This window comes from Tamandua tetradactyla, chromosome 6 (assembly GCF_023851605.1).
Source record: "Tamandua tetradactyla isolate mTamTet1 chromosome 6, mTamTet1.pri, whole genome shotgun sequence".
Lineage (NCBI taxonomy): Eukaryota > Metazoa > Chordata > Mammalia > Pilosa > Myrmecophagidae > Tamandua > Tamandua tetradactyla.
In genome coordinates this window covers 59,345,870-59,369,603 of record NC_135332.1, presented here as the reverse complement: position 1 = coordinate 59,369,603, position 23,734 = coordinate 59,345,870, and the positions used below count along the sequence as shown (strand labels likewise).

Below are 23,734 nucleotides of genomic sequence, written 5' to 3'. Positions count from 1 at the left end.
TACCCACTCAGGAGAATATCCATAGGGAGACACTCTGGGACCAGCCTGGCTGGGCTTCCTAACCGGTGGTAGCCCCAGACAATCTTGCCTGGCCTTTCCTCACGTCCACGGAGAGGATATTTACAGGGCCCATGTAGAGTTGCTCTTCTCCAGCTGCCAGCACCTTTGAGGCTGGAAATTTGGATGGGGACTGGTGAGGAAGCTCTTTACATGGAAAAGAGGAGCTGCTGAGGGAGGGGACAAAGCCCCTGCCTGTCCCCCACCCCCATATATTTAACCTCACCCAGACTCAGACCCAACCAAATTGCTGTGTCTGCTCTCTGAAAGGTACCTTCAGTGCAGTTCATTCAATCCTCAAATCCTCCTTAGAGATGGAAAAATCAAGGCTCAATCCATCTGAACTTAATTTCTTACCTGTCTGACCCCAGAGCCCTTGGTCATCCAGTTATGCCCCTTTTACAGATGATAAAACTGAGGCTCAGAGATGCCTGGTGGTTTGTCAGCAGTCACATAAATGGGATTTAAAACCAGGGATTCCTGACCACAAGCCTTGGGCTGTTTCCACTGCCCAGTAGCCACCACCCCCTACCACACAGACCCCCACTCTGCCATCAGATACCAGGGCAGAGGGAAACACGGCCCTCAGCTACAGTATCGGGGAGGCCTTTTCTTTCAACACGACATTTGCTTGAAAGCAATAGTCTTGCCTTCCGATGGGGACGTCCCTGCAGCCTCATACAAAGGGTGTCTTCTTTCCTTTTTGTATATTTAATATCCAGACCCATTTCTGGAGTGAAAGGAACTTCTCTAAAGGCAAAAAAAAATAGTCAGAGCTGAAAACTCCATCCCTTTTTCCCAGGAAGGTCCATCGTATTTATGGGGCTGGGTGTGGTGGGGTGGCAGAGACATGAACGGGGGGTCCAGAAGGCTGGCTTCTGTTCCCACTAACCCTGATGGGCCAGAAATCAGTTCATCTCCTGCCTCTGAACCTCAGCTTCCCCTTCTGTGAGCTCTGAAATCGCTGTGATTCGGATAATCCTGGGAATATCAAGAATGGTGTTCAAAGAAGAATGAAGATGGAGCAGTTGAGGCCCAGAGGGTCTGGTTTGTTGGAGGTCCCTGATGTCGGACCCTGCCTCCTTGCCTGTTGGCATGTCCAGTCCTTCCACCACCTCAGGGCCCTGCCTTTGCCAAACTCTGACCTGGCTGAGACCCAGGCCCACTCTCAACACAGGCCTCACCACTCCCCACCTGAGCCCCCATCCTGGGCACTCAGGCTCAGCATGGATTCAGGATGCAGTACCCACCTGCCCAAGGACAGACTGAGCTGGCTCCCTCTTTAACCTGCGGCCCATTTGATTGAAGCAATTCCTTTTCATTGACATCCATCTCTCTTTCTGCCTTGCTTTCCCTGATCGTTTTCTCCCTTTTCTCCCTGGTCTCTCTCTCACTGAAGCTTGGAGGGGAGGAGGCAGGGAGCAGAGAAGTTGGCAGAGAGAGAAAATTCATCAATATTTAATTTTTATGGAAATCATGTCCTAGAAATCCCCAAGGGGCTGAAAATTGTTCTGTGTTTTCAGAATCCAGTGATCTTACCGAAGCGGTTATATTGTAAATAAAACCACATTACTGTCTGCAGTTCCCGCGTTGTTCTGCAAATACCTAGGAACTTGGCAGTTTAATCCACTCAAGACAGCAAAATCTTTGGGTCACTGGCAGGGGCAGCCTATTCCCCAGTCCTGGGACAGAGGATTGCAAGGCATCAGCATCAGAGTTGCTTTCACAGCTGGGAGGGGCCACACAGCCATTGCACCCTGCACAGCTTGGCCCAGCTGGGGAAATTTTCTTCCTCTGAACAGGAATCCCAGGACAGCAGAGCCTTATGGGATTTCTGATGTTGAGGAGAGTTTGCTTAGATGTCATGTGCTTTCTTTACCTGCCAGTGGTGAAACAACCAGATGGCCGATGGAAGGATCTCCCAACTCCATTGCCAATAACTTTTGATGGAGTTAGAAACTCCATTCATTCATTCATTCATTCATGCTTTCATCCATCAAACGTTTACTGAGTGTCCACCATGGCCTAGATACTCTTTACTAAGGATAAGACAGTAAGCAAAGCACACAAAAGTTCCTGCTTACTTTATAGTGGATAGAGACAGATAATAAACCAAGAAGTAAGTAAAATATTTAGTATACCAGAGGGTGATGAGTGCCGTGGAGAAATCTGAAGCAGGAATCATAGGTATTTTCCAAGAAAAATGAAAATACTTGTTCACCAAGAGTCTTGTATGAGAATATTCACATCAGCTTTATTTGCAATGGAACAAAAATGCAAACAATCCAGGTGTCCCTCAACAGGCAACTGGATCAACAAACTGTGATACATCTGCACACGGAGTTCCTATATGGCTATCAAAAGGGGCAATCTACTCGTTCTTTTTTGTTTGTTTGTTTGTTTTGGGGGGGTGTCTGGTCCAGGAATCAAACCTGAGTCTCCTGCATGAAAGGCGAGCACTCTAACCACTGAACTACCTGCGCACCCCCAGTCTTGAAATGACTTACAGCATTTTTTCCTTGATGAAAGAAACCAGACACAGACACAAATATTTACCAAGTAGTTCTTTATGTTTGAAATTCTAGAACAGATGCACTGATCTGTGGTGACAGAAATCAGAAGAGTGTCTGCTTTGGGGGAGAGAAGTTGGCTGGGCAGGGGCACACAGAAATTTTGGTGGGATGGAAATGCTGTGTGTTTTGATAAGCATTCATTAAAACTGATGGAAGAGTACACTTAAGATCAGAACATTTCATTGAGGTGACTTACTCCTCGATTAAAAAAAAATTGAGCATGGCAAGGGGTTGGGGTGTCTCAGTGAGGATGAAATGGAGTGACTGGGGAGTGAGGAGGTCTCCCCAGAGAAGGTAACTGAAAGAAGGTAGGGGAGAGCCATGAGGGTATCTGGGGAAAGAACAATCCAGACAGTGGCTATAGCATGTACCAAGGTCCTGAGGTTCATGGAGCAGCCAGAAAAGCCAGTGTGGACAGAAGTGCTGGTGACACAGCCTGCTCTGTCCTCTGCATGTGCCTGCTTGGAAGCACTGGTCTGCGGAGAGGTGGAGCGAGTTCTCTGTGGGAGAGGATGGATGGCAGCAGCAGGGGCCGGAGGCTGCCGTCCTCGTGGCTGCCGCGCACTAACTCATATCTGCAGAAGAGCTTGTTTCCAGAAAAGCCAGCCGTGCTCTGATTGTGGGTCAAGTCACAAGTTTTGCTTTCTGCTGAGAACTGGCCTGGGGACCATGGGGACGAGATCAAGGTGAAGGTGCTAATGGGGTCTTTTGTCCACTCACTCCCAAATCCAGCTGCTCAGCCGTGCGTCCGGCACTGTATGGTCCCTGCAGCTCTTGACGGTGGCCAGGCCTAAGTCTGCAAAGCAGGTCTTTTCTTTATGTAGTTGATCAAGTCTCAAGGACCACAAATGCTAATTGGGTGAGGGGCACCAAATCATGGCTTAGTCTGAGATTCTGGGGACTGGCAGGGGACCCAAAGCAGGGAATTTTAGGAAAACAACTCTCGGGTACTCTGAGTGTTAGAAAGGTGGTCCGGACCGGGTCCCAGTTCAGTGAAGGGTCTTGAGAAAGAAGAAAGAAAAGAATAGGTGAGCCCCTGCTACATGCTGGACCCTGGCCTGGGCTCCTTGCATCAGCATCCTGCCTTCATCATCCCAACACTTACAGAAGAGACAACCAGAGCTCAGGTTGGCAATGACTTGGCCAAGGTCACTCAGCTACTGAACTCTGAAACTGGGGATTTGAGTTCAGGTCTGTTGGATTGTGAACCTGGAACTTTCTCTACTCCACTACCACATGCAAGGTGAATTTTATTACCTTTTGATGATGGTGAAATTTGGGGAGTCTAAACACCTTGCCCCAAATCACCCAGCCTGGCAGTCAGAATTCACATGCAGGTCTCCAGAAGCTGGAGCCCCAGTGTGAGCTGCTGTCTGGTATGGATTCACCAAGAGAGAGCAAGAAACCTTTTAAGAGGCTGCCAGGAGCTGGCTGAGCCTGCAGAGCTGGTGCCGCCCCTCTCCTGTGCCCGGGAGTGCCCCCATCCTGAGCACCGTGGATGGGAACGGCACCTCCTCTGCCCCACCCTCCTTGTCTTTGGAGAGATGCCTGCACTGCAGGAGACGTGGTCCTTGTTTTCACCTGATGTGTTTCCTCCATGGTCCCTCTGGGTGGGGAGCCTGTGGGTACCTAAGACTTGCTGCCCCATTCCCCATCTTTGGGGAAATCTGGGTCTCAGTCCTCTTCCAGGGAAGGCGTGGGGATAGATGCCCTAGTCCCAAGGATCCTTGGGGTGGGTTCTGCGTAGTAGGGTACTGAGAGAGCTAAGGAGAAATGAGAATGTCTGACTCTTCCAGGCAGGCAGACCCCTGGAATCTGTCCATCTGACAGACAGAGAAAGGGGCAGCGACTTGCTTATGGCCCCATAGAAAGTGAGAGTTGTTCCAGCACAGGAGGGAATTTGTGCTCCGGAAGCAGCTAGTGCAAAAGGAAGCGTGCGAATGTGGAGGGCATGGGGTGGAGTGTGACAGACGTGGTCGCATATCTTCTCCAAGCCACCCAGCGAGGCAGCTCAGCTCTGCAAGAGAGACCTGGCAGAGGTGAAGCTGCCCTTAAGCCTTGAGGCAGCGGGAAGGCAGGAGCCAAGGCTTTAATGGGGGGCGGCCTCAGGTAGCCTGTGCTTACCAGAGCAGCCGGACATTTGCGGGGGAAGGGGTGGCACCGCCCAGCAGCCCTTCCTCCTGATCACCTTCCTCAGATAACCTCCCCAGGCTCTGCATCTGCCCTCCCTTGGCTGGAACACCGTCTGTTGTCTCGTCTGAGTGCCGAGATCCCCGGCTTTGCCAAGCCATCTTCAGAAAACATGATGGATGTTCCTTTATTTATTTATTTATGAGATGTTGCTGTCGGCACAAAATGAAAAGGTTTGCGTGGCATTTCCCTTGGCACTGAGGAGTCTTCCCCTCCCTTGTGCACTTGTACACAGCTCCCCCTCCCCCTTTCCCGCCCCACTGCACTCCCGGTAGTGAAATGCAGGGAGGAGCAGAGATGAAATGGGGCTGAATGGCCCATGCTGCCTGGTATGGGGTCCGAAACATACTCGTGGGATAGGACAGGTGGATGAGTTTGGGAGCAAGCCTTGGCCGATGCCCATGGGGTGAGGAGGTGAAGAGGGCCCGTTGCTCTCTGTGTACTCCTACTGTGCGCCAAGCCAGGGCCACGCAGCCGGGAGCCAACTCCTCGGGTCCCCACTACCAGCATGCAAGGGGAATTTTATTACCTTTTGATGATGGTGAAATTTGGAGGGTCTGAACACTTTGCCCCAAATCACCCAGCCTGGAAGTTGGAATTCACATGCAGGTCTCCAGAAACCGGAGCCCCAGTGTGAGCTGCTGTCTGGTGTGGATTCTCCAAGAGAGAGCAAGAAACCTTTTAAGAGGCTGCCAGGAGCTGGGTGGACCTGCAGAGCTGGTGCCGCCCCTCTCCTGTGCCTGGGAGTACCCCCATCCTGAGCACCGTGGATGGGAACGGCACCTCCTCTGCCCCACCCTCCCTGTCTTTGGAGAGATGCCTGGGAGTCTGTGCCCCGAACCGTGCTGCAGCGGGTTGGATTTAGTCTCTTTGCAGGAAGGCAGCTGGCCAGGTGCCCCGGGGTTCTGGCCCTCTGCAGAGGGATTCCAGTCTTCCCTAAGGGTGGACCTCACTCGGGGTTCAAGGGCTGCTGTTAAAGGTGTGACTCATGGGGCCACCTTACCCACCCCACCGTGACCCAGCACAGTGTCGCTCATGCCAAGCCCCCCAGAGTCACCCTTTCCCTTCCCGGCCCTCCCCACACCCTTCTCGATGTCTGCAAGTCGCGGTTCCAGCATCACCTCCTCCAGAACCTTCCTCAACCCCAGCAGTCCTGGGCGGGCTCTGTGCTGTGCTTGCCATGCTCGGCCCACCCCTGGGTTATTGTCCCGATCGCACTGTGACGGTTCACTTGTCACCCCAACCACCCATCAGCTATCTGGGGACAGACACCACGTGGGGTTGTGCTTTATCTGCCCTGGGCTTGGGCACAGCACCCGGCCGTGGAGAGCTGTCACTGCGGCTCCCACACAAACCACCACCCATCCCAGCACCTGCACCGCGAGAGATGTGGTCCTTGTTTTCACCTGAGATGCTTCCTTCTCTTCCCCTCCTTCCCTGGCAGGAGTTCCCCTTGGCCGTCCTCAGGGGATGGGAGTGCTACTGTGCTTACCCCACCCCCCAGTTCAGCCTGCGGGATGCTGCCGAAGACTCTCTGTGTGGCCAGGAGCCCGAGGCACAGAGGCTGGGGGATTACTGCGAGGTCTACCAGACACCCGTGCAAGGTGAGTGCAGAGCCCCCCAGAGGTGGGCGAGGACTGCAGGCCTCTCCCTGTCCTGCCCACTGGCTGTGGCATTTAGCTGGGGGGGTCAGGGCAGAGATCCCGGGATGTGGAGGTGCCCATTATGGCTGAGAGTGCAGTCTTGGGGTGAGGAGAGGGTCCGTAAAGACCCAGCTTCCTAGGGGGTAGTGGGGATAATGGGAGAGTGCAGCCTCCACTCTCCCTGAAGGCTGGACCCCAGGCCCAGGGGCCCCTGAGGCCTCAGAGCCAGTCCAGGAACTGGGGACCAGGAAGGCCTCTGGGCTGTGTCTAGGCCCTGGGCAGCCTCAGGGGTCAAGTGGAAGAGTAAGTGGGGAGGTACGTTACCACGTTACCACGTCTGATGTGAGTCCACACTAGCCGGGTACCCTTCGGGCTTTCACCTGATGATTTCAGGTGCCCCTTGCAGCAGCCCTGAGGAAGGAAGATGAGCAACAGAAAATTTACTTGCCTGAAATTAGGCCTGCCCTGGCTCACTGATGGCTGTCCCTGGGTGTGTGGCTGCCTCCTTCCCCACCCCGAGAACGTGCTGGGAGCCAGGATGTGGCTGTGGCCACAGAGACAAAACTGAGGCTGCAGGTCCACATGCCACCTGATTCCCAACCCACTGTGCTGGGCATGGGAGGCCTCAGCACCAGGGCTCCCTCTGGCTAGCCACCGACCCGTGCAGCCCAGGTCCAGGTGGCCAATCCCTTCCCTTCTTCAGGCCTCGATTTCCCTGTTTATTAAATGGGAGTCTTGGATTAACAGTCCCTGACTAGGGGACTCCAGCTGTGACTCTCTGAGTTACCATGGCAGTGAATAACCCTGAGACAACTTCTGGACTTTCAGACACTCGGTGCACAGACAGGAGGTTCCTGCCCACCAAAGCCAAAGTGTTTGTAGCTTTGTCAAGCTTCCCAGGAGCCGGGAACACTTGGGCGCGGCACCTCATCGAGCACGCCACCGGCTTCTATACAGGGAGCTACTACTTCGACGGAACCCTCTATAACAAAGGTAAGTCCAATCTTTAGGGCAAGGAGGAAGGCAGCTCCCCGTGACCTGGACTAAGACTGTTCCCTTGCCAGCTGAGCTCCTCGGAGCACTAGAGCAGCGCTTCTCACACTTGAGTATGCAAAAGCCTCACCTGGCGGGCTTGCTAAACACGGATTCCTGGGCTGCACCCCAGAGACCCTGATTCCATTCATCTGGGGTGGAGCCTGAGGATTTGCCTCCCAGCCTTAGAACCACTCTTGGAGGAGAACCATGGGGTATAGCGCCTGTTCTGGATGTGAAGGGAAAACCCAGCAGGTTGGGCTCCTTCTCAATAAACATTTCTTGAATTTCCCTTCATTTCCTACCTCTCAGTGACTAGGTGACACTGACTTCATCTGCTCATTCTTTGATATTTATTTTGAGAGAAAATGTTTTTTTTTTAAATTAGGTCCAAAAATCCTCAAGAGTTTTATGCTTCTAATTTCTCCCCTGTAGAAATAAGAGACCTCATTATGCCAAGTAAATTAACTTAAATGGCTCGGGTCTGTGTTATTTAAGAACTAAGTGCCTCAGACAAGTCAAGTGGCATCTAAATTTGGCAAAATATATTTCTCCGTTGTCAAGTGATACGTTTCCTCTGTTTCTTCACTGTGTTTAGCTTAGGAAAAGATCAGTAATATCCTAGAGAAAGTGGAAACTTCTGAGCTTGACAACGGACCCTGGAATTTTCTGCTTCAGTCTTTGGACTTGTTGGGAAAAAGCCAGGGTTGTCCATATTAATGCAGCCCCATCTTCCTTGGCAGTCTTGAGTATTATGGAAGCCTGTGCTGGGAGTTGAGGGTAGGGAGGCTAAAGGAGGCATTTACTCCTTCCCACTCTGGCCTCCTTCCCTGGGAATTGCCCACTGTGCCCAGGCTGTGGTCACTTCACCTGGAAGACCTTTACCTTACAGCTGGCTGTTTGGTCTGCATATGGCTAAATGGTCCACTCTCTGAAGCAGCCATGTGTAGGGACTGGGGTGACACTGCCATAAGGAGGTTTTAATGTTGTCTGGCATGTCCTTGAGCCTTATGGGGCTGACCACAGAGTGCTGACAAAGCAAGGATACCCACATGCAGAAAATCACAAGGCAGTTTCAATGCCACCAGGCTCTGGTGGGTAAACGTGGTCTGAGCCACAAGGCTGCTGTCAGAATGGGCTGCAGCAGTGTGTCTCAGGGTTGTCAAAGACCAGATCTCAAGTTTATTCAGCCTGTGATTTGACTCCCCCTTTTCCTGGAATCGCCAAGCTGTTTGACGGAATGAATCAAAGCAAAGGCTTCTGGTGTTTGGAACACAGCAGAGATAAGTTTGAAACATGCATTGAGGTTTTATTAGGTGGGCCCAGACTTCCAGATTCAAAAGACACCTCCATCTTCCAAGCATCAAGGAATTCCTTGCAGCTCCCTATACATACAGTGCTTCGCTGCCATTCGTGAAGGGGTGGGGTGGTTAGGAAGGAAGAAGGACTTGGCTTCCAAAAACCTAAAATAAGCTCATGAGCATTTATGGAACCCATGGCCAGAGCTGAATGGTAGCATTTATCCAGGGCATGGGCTCTGTTGGGTTGTGACCAGGAGACTAGGTGCAGTTGATATCTTTCCAAGGAAGCCTCCAATGACATACCACTACATGCCCCAGATTGGTCCCTCTAGTCTTCGCTCACATAAACTCTTATGCTGTGTATTATATACTTGGCTGTCTTATGTGGCTAGTCCCCTTAATTGACTATAAGCCCCATAAAGGCATGGTCTGGCTCTTATCCCTTTATCCTTGACATAAAGTCTGCCACATAACAGGCACCTGTAAACTTTGTTGATAAAAATGCGATTATAAATGAATGGGTAGAGCCTGGCCTTCCTGTCCCAAGAGGTCCAGGAAGAAGATTGACCCCGTTGGTTTGGTTGATGGGAGCAGGGCTCTGTTCATAGAAACTGCATCATGGAGTCCCCATAGCTGGGATCAAACACTGTGGACAAGACCCTGGCCAGACCTTCTTTGGGGCCCATTGTGGGAAACTGCCTCATATGAAAGGCTAGGGCCCAGTTATAGGACCATGGCATAAGATCGGGGTTGGGGGAACTAAAGCTACTTACAGTTCTTAAATCTAATGGTAGGGATTAATTATGTCCCCTACTGTGGGGAGGTGGGGGTGGGGAGCTGGGGGTCTCAAAGCGAGACCCAAAGCTGTGTGGAGAAAGCCATGTTGTCATAATGCTGTGTTATCCTGGGCAAGTCACATGCCCACTCTGAGCCTCAGGCTCTTCATCTGGCTATGCCTGCATCTTTCATTATTGATGAGGTTTATTTGAAATTGCCCAAAATTCATGCATCTCTGGTGTCCATGGTTAGGCTCTCTGCTTCCTGACTTCTGGGGATCTACAGGAGGTGCATTATTTCCTTTCTCTAGCAAACACCACCTTCCCCCAGTGTTAGATGCCCCTGCCCAGATCACTCCAAGGGCTGCCCTGTCAACCATCCACAGGCCATCCTGGTGCCCTCCTGCTGTGCCATCCATGGGCCTTGTCCTCTGTTCCCAGCCGGTTTTCCCTCTAGGTGCCAAGTTGGCATTCAGACTGTGCAAGGACTTGGGAGCATCCCTGCATGCTCATGGACACCTCCCTTCAAAGGGGCCCCCTCATTTTTCATGGGCAGGGTTTAAGGGTGAGAAGGACCACTGGCGGAGCCGACGCACCATCTGTGTGAAGACCCACGAGAGTGGCAGGAGGGAGATCGAGATGTTTGACTCAGCCATTCTGCTGATCCGGAACCCCTACCGGTCCCTAATGGCTGAATTCAACAGGAAATGCGCTGGGCATCTGGGCTACGCGGCTGACCGTAACTGGAAGAGCAAAGGTAAACAGGAAGGGGCCCAGGGGCTGGGGCTATCCGGTGTCCATCAGGATGCGGGATGACACGCACACATGTGCATTCACACCCACCCTCCCGGGGCTCTGTACTGCTGTGCCTGTGTCCCAGCTCACCTCCTCTCCACCCTCCATCCTGTGCAGGGCCAGGCATCATGGTCTTTTACGTGGACCACCAAGCCTGATGGCAAGAATGTCCTCTGCCCCCAAGGTGGAATCATCTACACCCTTTCTGATCCCTGCTTACACCCTGTAGCTCACATGGAGCAAGGGGTCCAAGTGGACCTTCTCTGCCTCCAAGAACAGGTTCCTCGTTTATAAAATGGCAAGGATGGTCGTCCCTTAGGGGCTACCTTACAGGGCTGCAGGCAGATGAGAGGAAACAATGCCTCCTACAGTCTCTGAGGCGTATTAAGAGCCTAATTATAGAAACTTTTGTTGGGCTGATTCTTGACATTTGCTGCTCTAGACAACCCACCCCCCACCCAAAGGAAAACTAACTTCTTAATCTGCTGGACCAGAAATCCCAGGTTTAGACTGTCTGCAAAGGTTTGAGGCTGCCTCCACCTCTGACTTCGTGTGTGGCCAGCCAGTAGTCGTCACAGGTTCAGATTCCAGCCAATCAAATTCCCAGACACCATTAAGCCTTAATCAAGCGCCATATTGATTTAGCTCTATAGAAGAATATGAAACAGGAAACCGAGCCTGCAGAGCATCCTCTCCTCATCAGACCCCCTGCAGTTATCTGCACCCACACTTTTTGGCCCCAGCCCCCACACTGGCCATGTATAATTACCTCCAACAAGAACAAGGTTCTGAGTGGTTCAATGGACAGAAACCACTGCCATGGTTTCCCACACAATCCAAGTGTGGAAAACCTTGGTTTCTCATGGGTCTGAGATCTGGGGTCCAACTCCCAGCTTTCCCAGTCCAGGTACAGTCCCAAAGATCAAGGGTTTCATAGCACACCAGACAGAGAACCAGTTCTTGGCACACAACATTCTGCATTTGTCTTAACTTGGTATGTTTCCAAGGAAATGCTGCTGGGGAAGGCAGACTTGAGGTCGCCATATTCCAGGCAGGCCTTGGTCTCCTCAGAGCCCAGACTCGGGTTAACCTTTCACACACTTGATGTCTAAAGGGTCTTCCTCTCAGGGGGGTTCCGGGCAGGTTGGCTGTGGACAGTGGGCCACCAGAAATCCTGGCTGCTTCCCCACGTGACACAAGCCAGGAGGGGCCCAGGAGCCTGCCCGCACTCCCTCCTCACCCCACCCTGACTCCTTTCGCCCACCCCCACCCCTCAGAGTGGCCGGACTTTGTGCACAGCTACGCGTCGTGGTGGTCCTCGCATGTCCTGGACTGGCTGAAGTACGGGAAGCGGCTGCTGGTGGTGCATTACGAGGAGCTGCGGCGCAGCCTGGTGCCCACGCTGCGGGACATGGTGGCCTTCCTCAACGTGTCGGTCAGCGAGGAGCGGCTGCTGTGCGTGGAGAACAACAAGGAGGGCAGCTTCCGGCGGCGCGGTCAGCGCCCCCACGACCCGGAGCCCTTCACCCCGGAGATGAAGGACTTGATCAACGGCTACATCCGGACGGTGGACAAGGCCCTGCGCGAGCACCAGTGGGCAGGGCTGCCCCGCGAGTATGTGCCCAGATGATAGGCCCCACCTGCCCCCGCCGAGGCTTTGTGCCCTCCCAGGGCCTCCAAGACGCCTCACCCACAGGGAGGCAGCCACAGCCCTTAGCGCCACGCGTGCACACACAGCCGCTGGACAGACACCGACGGACCCACGCCTGGACAGACATTCCCGCCCTGTGCACGCCACGCCACGCTCGCTGGGCCCTTACTGACATGCTGGAGCCACACAGGTGGGAGTGCACCGAGAGGCTCGGCTCCACAAGCACAGTCACACCAAGACACACACATGCCAGTGCCGGGTTAAATGTCCCCAGAGCTGTCTGTCTGTCTCATGCATGGCCAGGGGAGCTGAAGGAGGCGCGACTGCCTGACCATGGGGTGCTGGACTGGGCGGGAATGAGTGCTCTCGGCAGGAAGGACCACTGGGACCGAGGAGGGCCGCAGATGGTTGCTTCTGGGCCGTGCCACTCTGCCCGCGTGTCTGACATCATATAAATGTGTGTGGCGTGACTGTGGGCACGCCAGTTCTGTAGTTACGCCTCCCCTGGTCTGTGGGTGGGCTGGTGGCACTGTGGACAGAGCAGATCCCCCACACACACATACCCCGTTCCCCAGGACCGGCTGCTACAGGTTCTGTGCACCCCAGCCATGCCCTTCCAATCCACCCTGTATCAGCACTCCTCGGAGTGGGGTTTCCTTGCCTGACTGTCCCGGGGAAAGTTGGGCATTCACACCATGCCCTGGAAGCGGGGTGAGAGGGTGAAGGAGACAGTGGGGCCAGACCTGGACCTCCAGGGGAACTCCTAGCAGAGTGAGCCCACACTCCAGCGGGGGAGGCTTGGGGTGGAAATGGGGGGACCAGGGAGGAATGTTTTGGGGGAGCACTACAACTGGTTGCAAACTCATATTGACAGGCCTCTGCTCCCCATGGCGCCCAGGCTGGGCAGCAGGAAGAGCCCAAGCCCATGGCAGGTCCTGGGGACAGAGTCTCAGAGCCCATTACCAGGTCCCTCGGGGAGAGGCCATGGCCACAGCTTCCGGGCCTGGATGGCAGGGCTCTCTGGTCACTTTTTCATCAGCCTCTTCCTGTCACTGTTACCTTTGCACTCACCCTCTTTGCCACAGCCTTTGTCTCTGTTTCTGCAAGGCTGACATCTTTTCCATGTATTCTTTCATTTCTTCAACCCATAGCCTAGCAGACTCCAAGGATGCCAATGCCTCCTGCATGCTTGCCGTGGGGGGGGAGATGGCCACTCAAGGCACCCTCCCCCCCAACTCCCTCGGGGGCTCACAGTCTGGGGTTTGGGAGGTGGGGCAGAGGAGAAGCTGTCACACCCAGTGGCAGAGTGTGTGTGCCAGTCTGCTGGGACCTTGGGGAGTGCGTTGCAGTGCTATGAACTGGTCTTGATGAATCTGGAAATTATCCCAGCAAAGGAGAGGGAAGGAGAGTTGAGGCAGCGAGAACAGCATATGCAAAGGCTCAGAGGCTTGAAAACCTTGCTGTGTTTGAAACATGGGTGAATAGTTGACTGTGAGGGGTGTGTGTCCGTTTCTGTAGAGCAGAAGGAGGGGAGTGGGTGGGGAGGATATAGAGTGGGGACAGACAGAGGGACTCTCCTTACAACCACCTCGTGCTCAGCCTGACTCCCAGGCGGGAAGGGGGGCAGTGTTGGTGCCAATTGCCCACTTTCCCTGGAGGTTTGGGCTCAGAAATGAGGCTATGGGGACTAGGGGACTTGGGTCTGGAGGTGTATGTGCAACCCTGTGGTAAGGCCCAGGGTGTCCAGGAAGCAGGCTGACCTCTGCGCAAGGAAGGAAGGTAGGTGGGCCTGAACTCGGGAAGCCACCCGAGTTCATCTTCTCCAGGCCTGGAGTAACCCCACTGGACCGTGAAGGAGATGTCCTCTCAGCCTGAACCAAGCTGCATCTGGAGGAGAAATGGAGGGGGTGACTTGAGAGAACCTGGCAGGGGTACACGCTGGACCAGGGGTGGGAGGGTGGCTGAGAGCAAGGGATGTGGTGTGCAGCGGGAGCTGCCCTTCCTTACAGGGACCCTTCCCCCAGCCCTCAGTTTTGCCAGTGGGTGGTTTTGAGCATCTGTGCTCCTGGTGGCCTCCAGGTCCTTCCGCTGAGATTCCCCTAAACTCACCCTGATGCTGAGGATGAGCTTGGCTCTCCCACAGCACCACTTAGCTCATGACTGGAAACACCAGTGTCCTTGTAAATATTTACTTGTACAGGATCCACTTTCAAGTCTGTAAAGGTCTCTGATGAGGCCATTTCTCCTGAGTTGTACCAGCAGTTGAAACCCACCCAGAAATTCCCACCCTGCCTTGGAAGTGTGTTGGCGGGTGGCAGTGGGGGCTGCATCCTAGAGCAAATCCTAGGGTCTCAAAAGACGCTGCAGGCACTGGACTCATGGAGAACAGGGTACCTGGCCCCCTCCCGAGATTGCCTTTCTGGCTCTGACCCTCACTCTGCTGGGCCACCCAGGCCATCTTCAGGAAAGAAGACTCAGAGTCTGGGAAGAGCAAAGGTGTGGATGGAGGACCACCCAGAACTCCAGCCTGGCCAGGACCTCCTGGGCTTTCCCTTCACCCTGAGAGTCGAGAGGGAACAGCATCTGCCTCCTGAAAGATGGGCTGATCCACCCACTGCTGCCTGGTGCCCATGGATCTCACTTCCTTCCAGGTGAACGTGGCCTGCTCAGGTGGCCTTGTAATTTACTGGGCACCTTAGCCAGCAGTGCAGATGAGTAGAAGGATGGGCTCGGGGTCCATCTGGGTCATGTTGAGTCTCTCCCCACAGCAAGGCACCTGACACTTGGCAGGTGTTCCCAGATGTTGGAGGAGTAGGGATGAGCATGACCTGCCTTCTATTGATGGTCCTCAGCAGCCCCCATCCCAGGTCTACCTCTGTAGGTAGCCTCATCAGAAACATAGAAAGGAGGACTTGTCTGTCCTTTCAGGAAAGACCATTTGTCTCTCTCCAACTTAGGTTTTATTGGTAGGTCCCAGCTTCTCAGTAAGGAGGATACTGCCCCAACCAGCGGAGGAGATCTGTTTTTAGTGGAGACGTGTGGCAAATGCATCAGGAACCAATTAGAAAAGAACAGTGAAACCCTGTCTGGCTACAGATTGCAACTTTAATAGCAAGGATATGGAATTACATAGACCTGTGCCAAAAACGTGTAATTTTCATGGATTTTCTCTCCCGTTGTGGATCAATTTGGGAAAATCAAAATATGTAATTTTAAAACACTAAAACACATTCTGATAATCCTAGTGATGTACAAATGAGAGAGAAGAATAGACAGGCTTCCAAACCCTGGGAAGAAAGCTGCTTAATTATGTGAACATCTCATAATGAAGTCTCTTGAAGCTAAAATTAGATTTTGAGTACATGAATATGCAATAAAGTTTGCACACCAGAATGTTTTTTTTTCCTTAAAAGTAGCAGTAGCTACTTGATTCTAAGGGCCCCCAAGAAGAGGAGGAGGAAGGGCCGAGGTTAATCCTTGTGGCTGTGAGGATTTTTTGCTGTCTTTTGAGTGGAGGGAGACTCTTTGAAAGTGTTTAATCACACTTTGTGCGATTCCTCCAAAGTGGTTTGTTTATGTTTGGGGAGAAATTGATTGGTCTGACCTCACATTCATCAGCAAAGTAGACCATGCAGAGGAGTGAAAAGAATATAGTGTGCAGACAGGAGGGCTGGGTTGTGGTTGCAGCTCTGCTCTGTGATCTTGGACGAGGCATTTCCCTCTCTGGTCTCAATTTTCCATCCAAAAATGAGGGATGTAATGGACCTCGTTGGTTGGATCCCCAGTATCCATTCCCAACCCCTATTTCCTTTCCCAGCAGCCATTGAGTTGTTTGGGGATCCACATGATCTGGGTTGCTGACTCACTTCAGAGGATGGAGCACATGACCTGGACTAAGTCAATCAGCACATCCCACCTCTCAGGGTACAGTGATTGGTCCAGGTGTGGACATATGATCTGAGCCGGGGCAGCCAGAGTGACTCTCAGGAGTTTTACTAGGCATGCTGGGTAACAACAGTTTTTTTTTAATCCTGGAAGAGGAAGTAGGCAATGGTGGGTCTTGATGGTGGAGCCATGAAAGAAAACCATTGATAGGAGAGTCAAGAAGCAGAAAGAAGGCAGGTTCTTGGTGATACGGTTCCAGTACAAGATCAAGCCTTGCCTGCAAAGCTGGTCCAACCTCTGGACTTTTTTGTTACATGAGCCAGTAAATTCCCTTTATTGTTTAAGCTGGGTTGAGTTTGGTCTTCTGTTACTTACAGCCCAAAGTATTGTACAGGGTTGGACTGGAAAGCCCAAGGGGCTCTGACATTCTCTGTCTCTCTAGCCAATGAAGATAAATCCTGAAACTCAGACCGGCATAAGCTTTAGCTGTATCTTTCCTAATTGGATTAGAAGTTGCCATGGATAGAAACAGAGAGGTATGTGAAATGTTCAAAAGGAACCTGGGACGAGTAGCCTTTTTACGTTAGTACACCTAAATGTCCTTAGAAAATAACTCTTCCTGGGTGCCCAGTTCAAACCATTGGTTGTCTCATTTAATCCTTAGCCAACCCTTTGGTGTGGATATTATAATGATCTCTGCTTGATGGATGAAAAGACTGGGACAGCAATCTGTAATGAGTGTAAAGGTTCAGCACCAGTTGTATTTACATAACTCCTTTCCTGGAGAATATGGTGTGGCTTTGGAAGGAACGCTTTGATAAGCTACTTGAATTGGGGATGAGACTCCTTCATGGGACATGCTTGAGAAATTCCATCTAAGGAGGTTAACCACCCAGGTTTGGCTTTGCCAAGTGGGACACCCAAGCTTAGGGTAGAACAAAATTGTTGCCGTTGGAGGAGAGGTGGAGTGATGCCACTCAGAGTGCCCCTTCTCTGTCCTTCCCTCTTTACCCTATTGTGTACCAGAAACTGGAGCTATCAAGGGAGTCATAGGCGGTATCCATCTTCAAGGAACTCTCCTTGGAATGTCCTACTATAATACCTTATGTCAGGGTGGAGGTTTGTACAAGACAGAGATCCCAGAGATCCCAGGGAAACTATGTGACTAGACTTGTCCATGGTGCTCCCTTTTGTAACTGAATGTAGATCTGGGCCTCTCCTGAGAATTTTCACTGTGCAGAAGCATTGCAACGCTCCAGGTCCTTACTGTGGGAAATAGGAACAGATCCACCATAGCATGCATAATTGCTTATATAAAATGAGGAATATTGATATAAAATTAAAATAAAACAATTCCAGATGATGCTGCAAGCATAAGCATGCACTGAACAAATGAACTTCCAAAGGTTTCTTCAGTACTTGAAACATCTTTTCAGGTTCAGGTATCAGTTTTAAGACGTCCATAACTTGAAGTCGTTGCAGGTGATAACAGTGAACAGTGTTCTATGGGCGAGGAAGTTCCCCAGCTAACATCTCACCTGTGCCTCAGTGGGATGGCCATTATTCTTGCCATTTTGGGGGAAGAGAAAACAGTTTTTTAGACTGAGTTGCCCAAAGTTCAACCCTTTCACTTTACAGATGAGAAAAATGAGGCTCGGAGAGGGGAAGTGTCTCACAAGAGATGATGTCGTGAGAATGTGGTGGAGCCAAGACTGGAATGTGTGGTTTTCCCATGAAATGACCCGATTACTCCTGAAGTTGTTGGAAATGAGGTCCTTTAATGTCACCACTAGTTGTTGCCAGAGTGCATTTTGGTGGGCACCTGTGATCAGTTTTAAGGCCCATGTACCAAGGATCCCCAGTACTTGAGAACCTGCTCAGAGGGATCAGGCTTTTCCACAGGAGTGAAGTTAGACAGATGGACCATGGCTACCCCAGAGATAGGAGCACAGAGTGACGTCATAACTCACAAACATCACTGGCAGCAGAAAAGTCTTGTTGCTCTAAGACCTTGACAGAGAGCTGCCTTTTGTGGCCTGGGTCCAGCATGGTGAGTGCATTTAGGAGTTCAGGTGCGTGTGGGCATGAGTCAGCTGCTGACAGACGCCTGCCCTTTGGATCATGTGCCAGCAAGAGCCTGGTCACCTGGGCTTTAAAGTCAGTGCAGCTGGATAGCTTTCCCTCCCCCAGTCAGAGTGACCACATCCAGATGACATAGTAATCCACCCCAACTTCGAAGGCAGGACACATACCCATGTTGTCTGGAAGGAAGTGGAGGGGTGAGCAGAGTCATGGAACTGGGCACAGACACTTCCCTCCTTCCCCAGCCTTTAGCCATCCAAATTGCACACCTGTATTTGTTTTTTGTTTTTTTTTTTTTTGGCGCATAACAAATCACCACAGATTCAGCAGTTTAATACAATACACTCTATTATCTCACACATTCTGTGGGTCAGAAATCTGGGCATGGCTTAGCTGGGTTTTCTGCTCTAGGATCTCTCTGGGTGCAATCATGGCTATGTTTTTGTCTGGAGGTATAAATGGGGAAGGACCCACTTCCAGGCTCACTCAGATGGTTGGTAGGATTCAATTCCTTGGGGATGCAGAATTAAGGCGCTCAGCAACTATGGGTTGCCTACAATACCTTGGCCTGCATGCCTCTCCATGGGCAGTCCACAGGATGGGCATTTGCTTCTTCAGGAGTCTTATATAACACAGCATCATCACAGAAATGACACCCCACCACCATTGCCATAGTCGACTGGTTAGACTCAAGTCACAGGTCCTGCCCATGCTCAAGAGGAGTCAACGCCAAGAGGTAGGGATCTCCAAGGAGCACCTTAGAGTCCATCTACTATGCCACCAATGTGGAAAAAGTACAGAGATCAGTAATCTGTCGGGCACTGTTGACTGCTGGAGCCCACTAAATGTAGTGGATATTTTGAAACACTATTAGGAAGGATCAGGTTATATCCATGTCACAGCAGTGAATTGAAAGCTAATGTCCCAAATCCACCTCATGGATGTTAACAGAATCATCTATTTGTGAAGCCAAAGGAGTATCTCCAATTTATATTGGCCAGCTCACTGCTCTTTGTATTTATCTTTTTTAGCCCTTAGTGGGCCTGTCAATATATGGACATCTTTCCTCAATTTTAGGACATTATAAATTCTTATGTACTTAAATATTGCTCTCTCCTTCTCTTATTCCCAATTTTGGCATTCCTTTACACTGATATTATAATCCAAGCATCTAGCTTCCTCATCTCAGTTTTTTTTCATACTTTCCACTTCTAAATCCCGTTGTTCTGAGATCTGGGAGACTCCTTCAGTTTGATTGTTAAAATTCTAATTTGCCCTTCACTGTGTGCGTTGTGCTCTTTGACCCACCTGTTGGTTCCTATAATTATGCTTTTATTCCTAAGACCTTCAACTAGTTTTTTTTATAACAACCCAAGCTGAAGTTGTTTCACGGATATGATACCCTTCCACATCTCTCTGAGGATATTAAATATACTTATCTAAATGCTATGTACTTCTTGCTCTAGTAACTGTTTCCTTGGGTCTAAGTGTGTCCATTTGTTGATTTTGTTGTCTCCTTCATGGTTTTGGCTTTCATTAAAATTGTGGTGATTTTGTTGTTTATGAAAGGAGAGGGGAATTGTACAGGGGTCAGCCTGGCTGCCACAGGTGTGATATCTCAACTAACTACCCCAATAGTTACCCTTCAGCCACCTTCTGCTCCAAGATTTCACCACCTCTCCTTGGGAAGCCCCCACCTTTCTGAGGCAGAACTTCCAAGCCATGTCCTGCACTCTGACCTCCTTCCAAGATTTTGATCTCATTTTCTGTCTTGCAGAGTTTGCTCAGGGTTTGATCAACTCTAGTTCCCCTCATTGTTTCCCAGCATAGCTATGTTATTATTCGATCTGATTCCAGGAGGGAGAAAATGAAGCAAGGTCTTGCTTAATCTACCATCATGAAACCAGATGGCTTCAAAGCATCATAAAACAACACTAGCTGTGACTAAGAAGACCTGGGTTCTAACCTGGAACTATAGTTTACTTGCTGTGTGACCTTGGGCATATTCCTTCCCCTCTCTGAGTCTCAATTTATTTATTGAAAAAAAAAAAAGAGAAGTTTGAAATAAGAATTGTCTAAGGCCTCACCCAGCTTGGGATTCTGAAGTTCTGTTTATCTTATCCACAGAGTCTGGTGAAGGGGGCAGCCACACCTGGGGCAGCTGGCAAAGCCGACCCTGTACAGTTCCTCTTTTTGTTCATGAAGACACAGTCACCAACATTTTGATGAAAGTCAAAACCATGAAAGAGACAACAAAATCAATAAACAGAGGGCTTCGGTTTCTCACTGGCTGTTGCTCAGATGCCACTTTCGGTGGCCCTGTCTACAGGGCAGCTCACGATAAGGCAGCTGGCTTCAGCTGACCAAGCAAGCAAAAAGAGCCAGAGAGTGAGAGCAAAACAGAAGTCACAATTGTTTGCAGTTGGAGATCCCTACCTCTTGAAAGTACTGTCCCATTGATTTGACCGTGTCATCTTTGTCAGAAGCAAGTCATGGGGTCCAGCACCCACTCAGGGAAGGCATTTATCCAGAGGCATGAATGCCAGGAGGCAGGGATCATCAGAAACCTTTTTTCTTTTTGATGTAAATATTTCCTTATATTTGTACAATTAACCACCATCATTGTCCACTCTAGGTTTTGCTAAGTTATACCTAGTTTTCCTTCTGGTGACATACACAGCCCTCATGTTCCCCTTTCGGCCGTGCTCACACTCAGCTTTGTTAATTACATTTACACTATTGTGCTACCATCACACACGTTCCATTTCCAAACCTTTGCAATCAACCTTATCAAACATTCTGTACTCCTTAAGCATCGATTGCCCAATCTCTGCCCTCTTTCTATCTCCTGATAACCTAAGCTCTCGAATTTAACACTCAACTTGCTCATTATGGTTAGTTCATGTTAACAAGGCCATACAATATTTGTCCTTTTGTTTCTGGCTTATTTCGCTCAGCCTAATGGCCTCAAGGTTCATCCATGCTGTTGCATGCCTCATCATTTCATTCCCATTGGGAACCACCTTAGCATACTCCATCATACTCCTATTGAGACTTCAAGCTGGGTGGGCCCCTCCCAGTGCACAGGCCCCAGCACCCTGCTGCTGCTTCACTTAGCCCCACCCATGCACGAAGCCACACCACAGCCTTCAATACCCCCCGCCATGCTTCTCCAGGCCCGTAGGCTGGTTGTGCCTGCATCACTGTTGGGGGTGCAGGCTCTGTTGGCCCATCAGCATCCTCCCTTAGGATTGCTGCCTCTGCTTCTTTATACCAGGAAGAACTGTCCTGGACTCCCAATTCAGGCCAGCAGGGAACAGGCAAGACAGGAAAACACTGGCCAGACCACGTAGTGGGACGACCCACTCCAAGGGCCACCCACATCAACATGCCTTCTCTGCTTCCCATGAAACCCCACCTTAGCATAATCTATTCTCCCCTGTTGCGCCCAGCCTCCCCCCATTCCATGACCACATTAACCTCCATCAGGTAATTAAGGGCTTCGCTTTTCATGAGAGACCTTAAATGTCACCTTTCTGCCACCCAATATGTCTTTGAATGACACGGGCTCTAATGAGATGTTCAAATATAGAAAACTGAACGACTCCTTGCTTTCGTCGTGACATTTATTCAGCCAGAGTGATCTGACTACACCACTACATTACTTATAATTTCCACCTGACCTTGGGTGGCAGAGTGTAATCTTTAAGGAAACTATCCATTTAATCTCCCTCGCCTTATTAGCATTTAATTACTATGACAAATTTCCAGATGTACAAAGGTGTTAGGATTATAATTCAATTTTCCCCGCCAGTGGCCCAGTAGCCAAGGGCAGCAGGGCCAGCTTTCCCATCAGCATACTCTGATGAGGGAAGCGGTGTCCCAATTCCATCTCCTGCCCACTCAGACCACCCAGCAGAGCTTATCTCAATCACGGCTCCCCTGGGCTGAACCAGACTTTCTGTCAGGCCCTTTTTCTCTCATCGGTGTGGTCTCAGCCTTGATATGGTGCTCGAGTGGAAGAGGACATCCTACGCACAGCAGAGGCTCGGATCCAGGAGCTGCCCGTGGACGCCACAAGCAAAATGTTTTGTGCAGGTTGTGGATTAAAAGAAGAGCCACAAATGGAAATCATCCAGAGACACCCTTATCTTTTTCACCCCTTTAAAAAGCCGCACTCTGGTCTGCAAGCTGCTCCATTCTTTTCCCATGTAGATGTCCCACTTTAACGTTTCTTGCTGGACTTAACCCCACACATGGCTGAGCAATTCTTTCCTAAGGTCGGCAGTTCTTGGAGGTAGGGAATAAGACAGCTCCGAAGGGCAGAGAGGTCCCCAGACCTGGAATCCAGGGGACTTGGGCTCTAGAATTGACTCTGCCACTAATTGGATGTACATCTTTGGAAAAGTCTGCCCCCTTCTCTGAGAACCATTGCTCCAGCATGGGAGTGACACCGAGTTAAGTTTGAGTTCATAACCCTGCCTCCTTGGCCAGGGGTCCCTGGACCCTTGGGGGTTGCCTGACGTGAGCCACAGCAATCAGATTCTCTCTCTTGATCATTTGGACTTGGGCCTAGAGATACCAGCCAGTCTGCTGGTTGTCTGAAATGAGGACTTGTCAATGCAGGGCCATGTTTGGGTCTAGGCATGCGTAAGTGGAGAGGACTGGTTGACCAAGACCACAGAGAATGGCATTGCGTGCTGAGGGGAGGAAGAGCTAGAAGTAAATAGCCCCAGAGAGCTAGAGTGAGTAAGAGAGAGACCGAGATGGTAGCCATCACGGTAACTGTGGGCTTTCCAGGGCCTGGTTCTAGCCCCGTGTCAGGCCTGGCTGACCCACTCGTTCTTGAGTTTTATAAACTCCCCACCCTGTCCCTCTGCAATGCATACCCTTTCCAGCTTAAGTATTTGAGTGGGCTTCTTTTGCTTGAAAATGAAAAAGCCTTGAGAGGACATTCCCTCATTGCTTCCTAGTTTTTTTTTAAATTGGGTTAAGCATGTATTTTCCTTTTTAAGGCTTACTATTAATCATACATGTCAAATATTAACAATATTAATATTAACAGGACAACCAAAATCCAAGACAATCTTGCACCTAATCAAAACAATACTCCTTTATGTCCCTGTTGCGTAATAGACTTTTTTCATAGACTAATTTTTCTTGTTTGCCTAGCTGAACTAATGTAATATATAGAATTTTACTTTTTTTGATATTTTCTGTTTTGCTACATTATTTTTTATATCTTATTTTCCCCAAATTCCTCTCCTTTTCCCACTTTCCTCTTCGGCCTGGTGTTATCCATTCACATTCTTCTCTATACTCACATAATATATGAAAGGAGATATGAATAAAAAATTGAGGGAATAATTTTTTCTTGCAAAAAAATATGATCATACATGCAAAGTTTTTCCCTGTCTTTTTTCTTATTATTAAACAATTCACTAAATCCAAGTGGTGGCGTCCTAAATAGATGTCAAGGGAAATAATATTCAGATTTCTAGCTCATTTTTTTTTGGTCATTCTTTTATAATTTCTGTTTTATGTTTGCTTACACTACACTTAAAATATTCATGCATGGAAATAAATATTGATATATTAGGGGCACATGCTATCATTAAATGAGCAATCAAAAATGCCCATTTAATAGAATATGGACCAACGATCTACAGAATCAGGGAATAATTCATTCACGCATTTCCCTATTGATGGATGTCCAGGCTTCTTCTAGATGGGGCCACTACAAACTATG

General features: G+C 50.2%; 1 protein-coding gene across 2 annotated transcripts in view; it reads left to right on the top strand.

Annotated features, from left to right (window-relative positions):
- Window positions 1–12,510, top strand: part of WSCD1 (WSC domain containing 1) — a 42,699-nt gene extending 30,189 nt beyond the window's left edge. For both annotated transcript variants that reach the window (XM_077165629.1, XM_077165630.1), the window contains exons 6-9: window positions 6,265–6,424; window positions 7,292–7,456; window positions 10,129–10,329; window positions 11,645–12,510. In XM_077165629.1, coding sequence (XP_077021744.1) covers window positions 6,265–6,424; window positions 7,292–7,456; window positions 10,129–10,329; window positions 11,645–11,997 — 879 coding nt within the window. In that variant the 3' untranslated portion in view covers window positions 11,998–12,510. The remainder of the gene's footprint in view (window positions 1–6,264; window positions 6,425–7,291; window positions 7,457–10,128; window positions 10,330–11,644) is intronic.
- The last annotated feature ends 11,224 nt before the right edge of the window (window positions 12,511–23,734 follow it).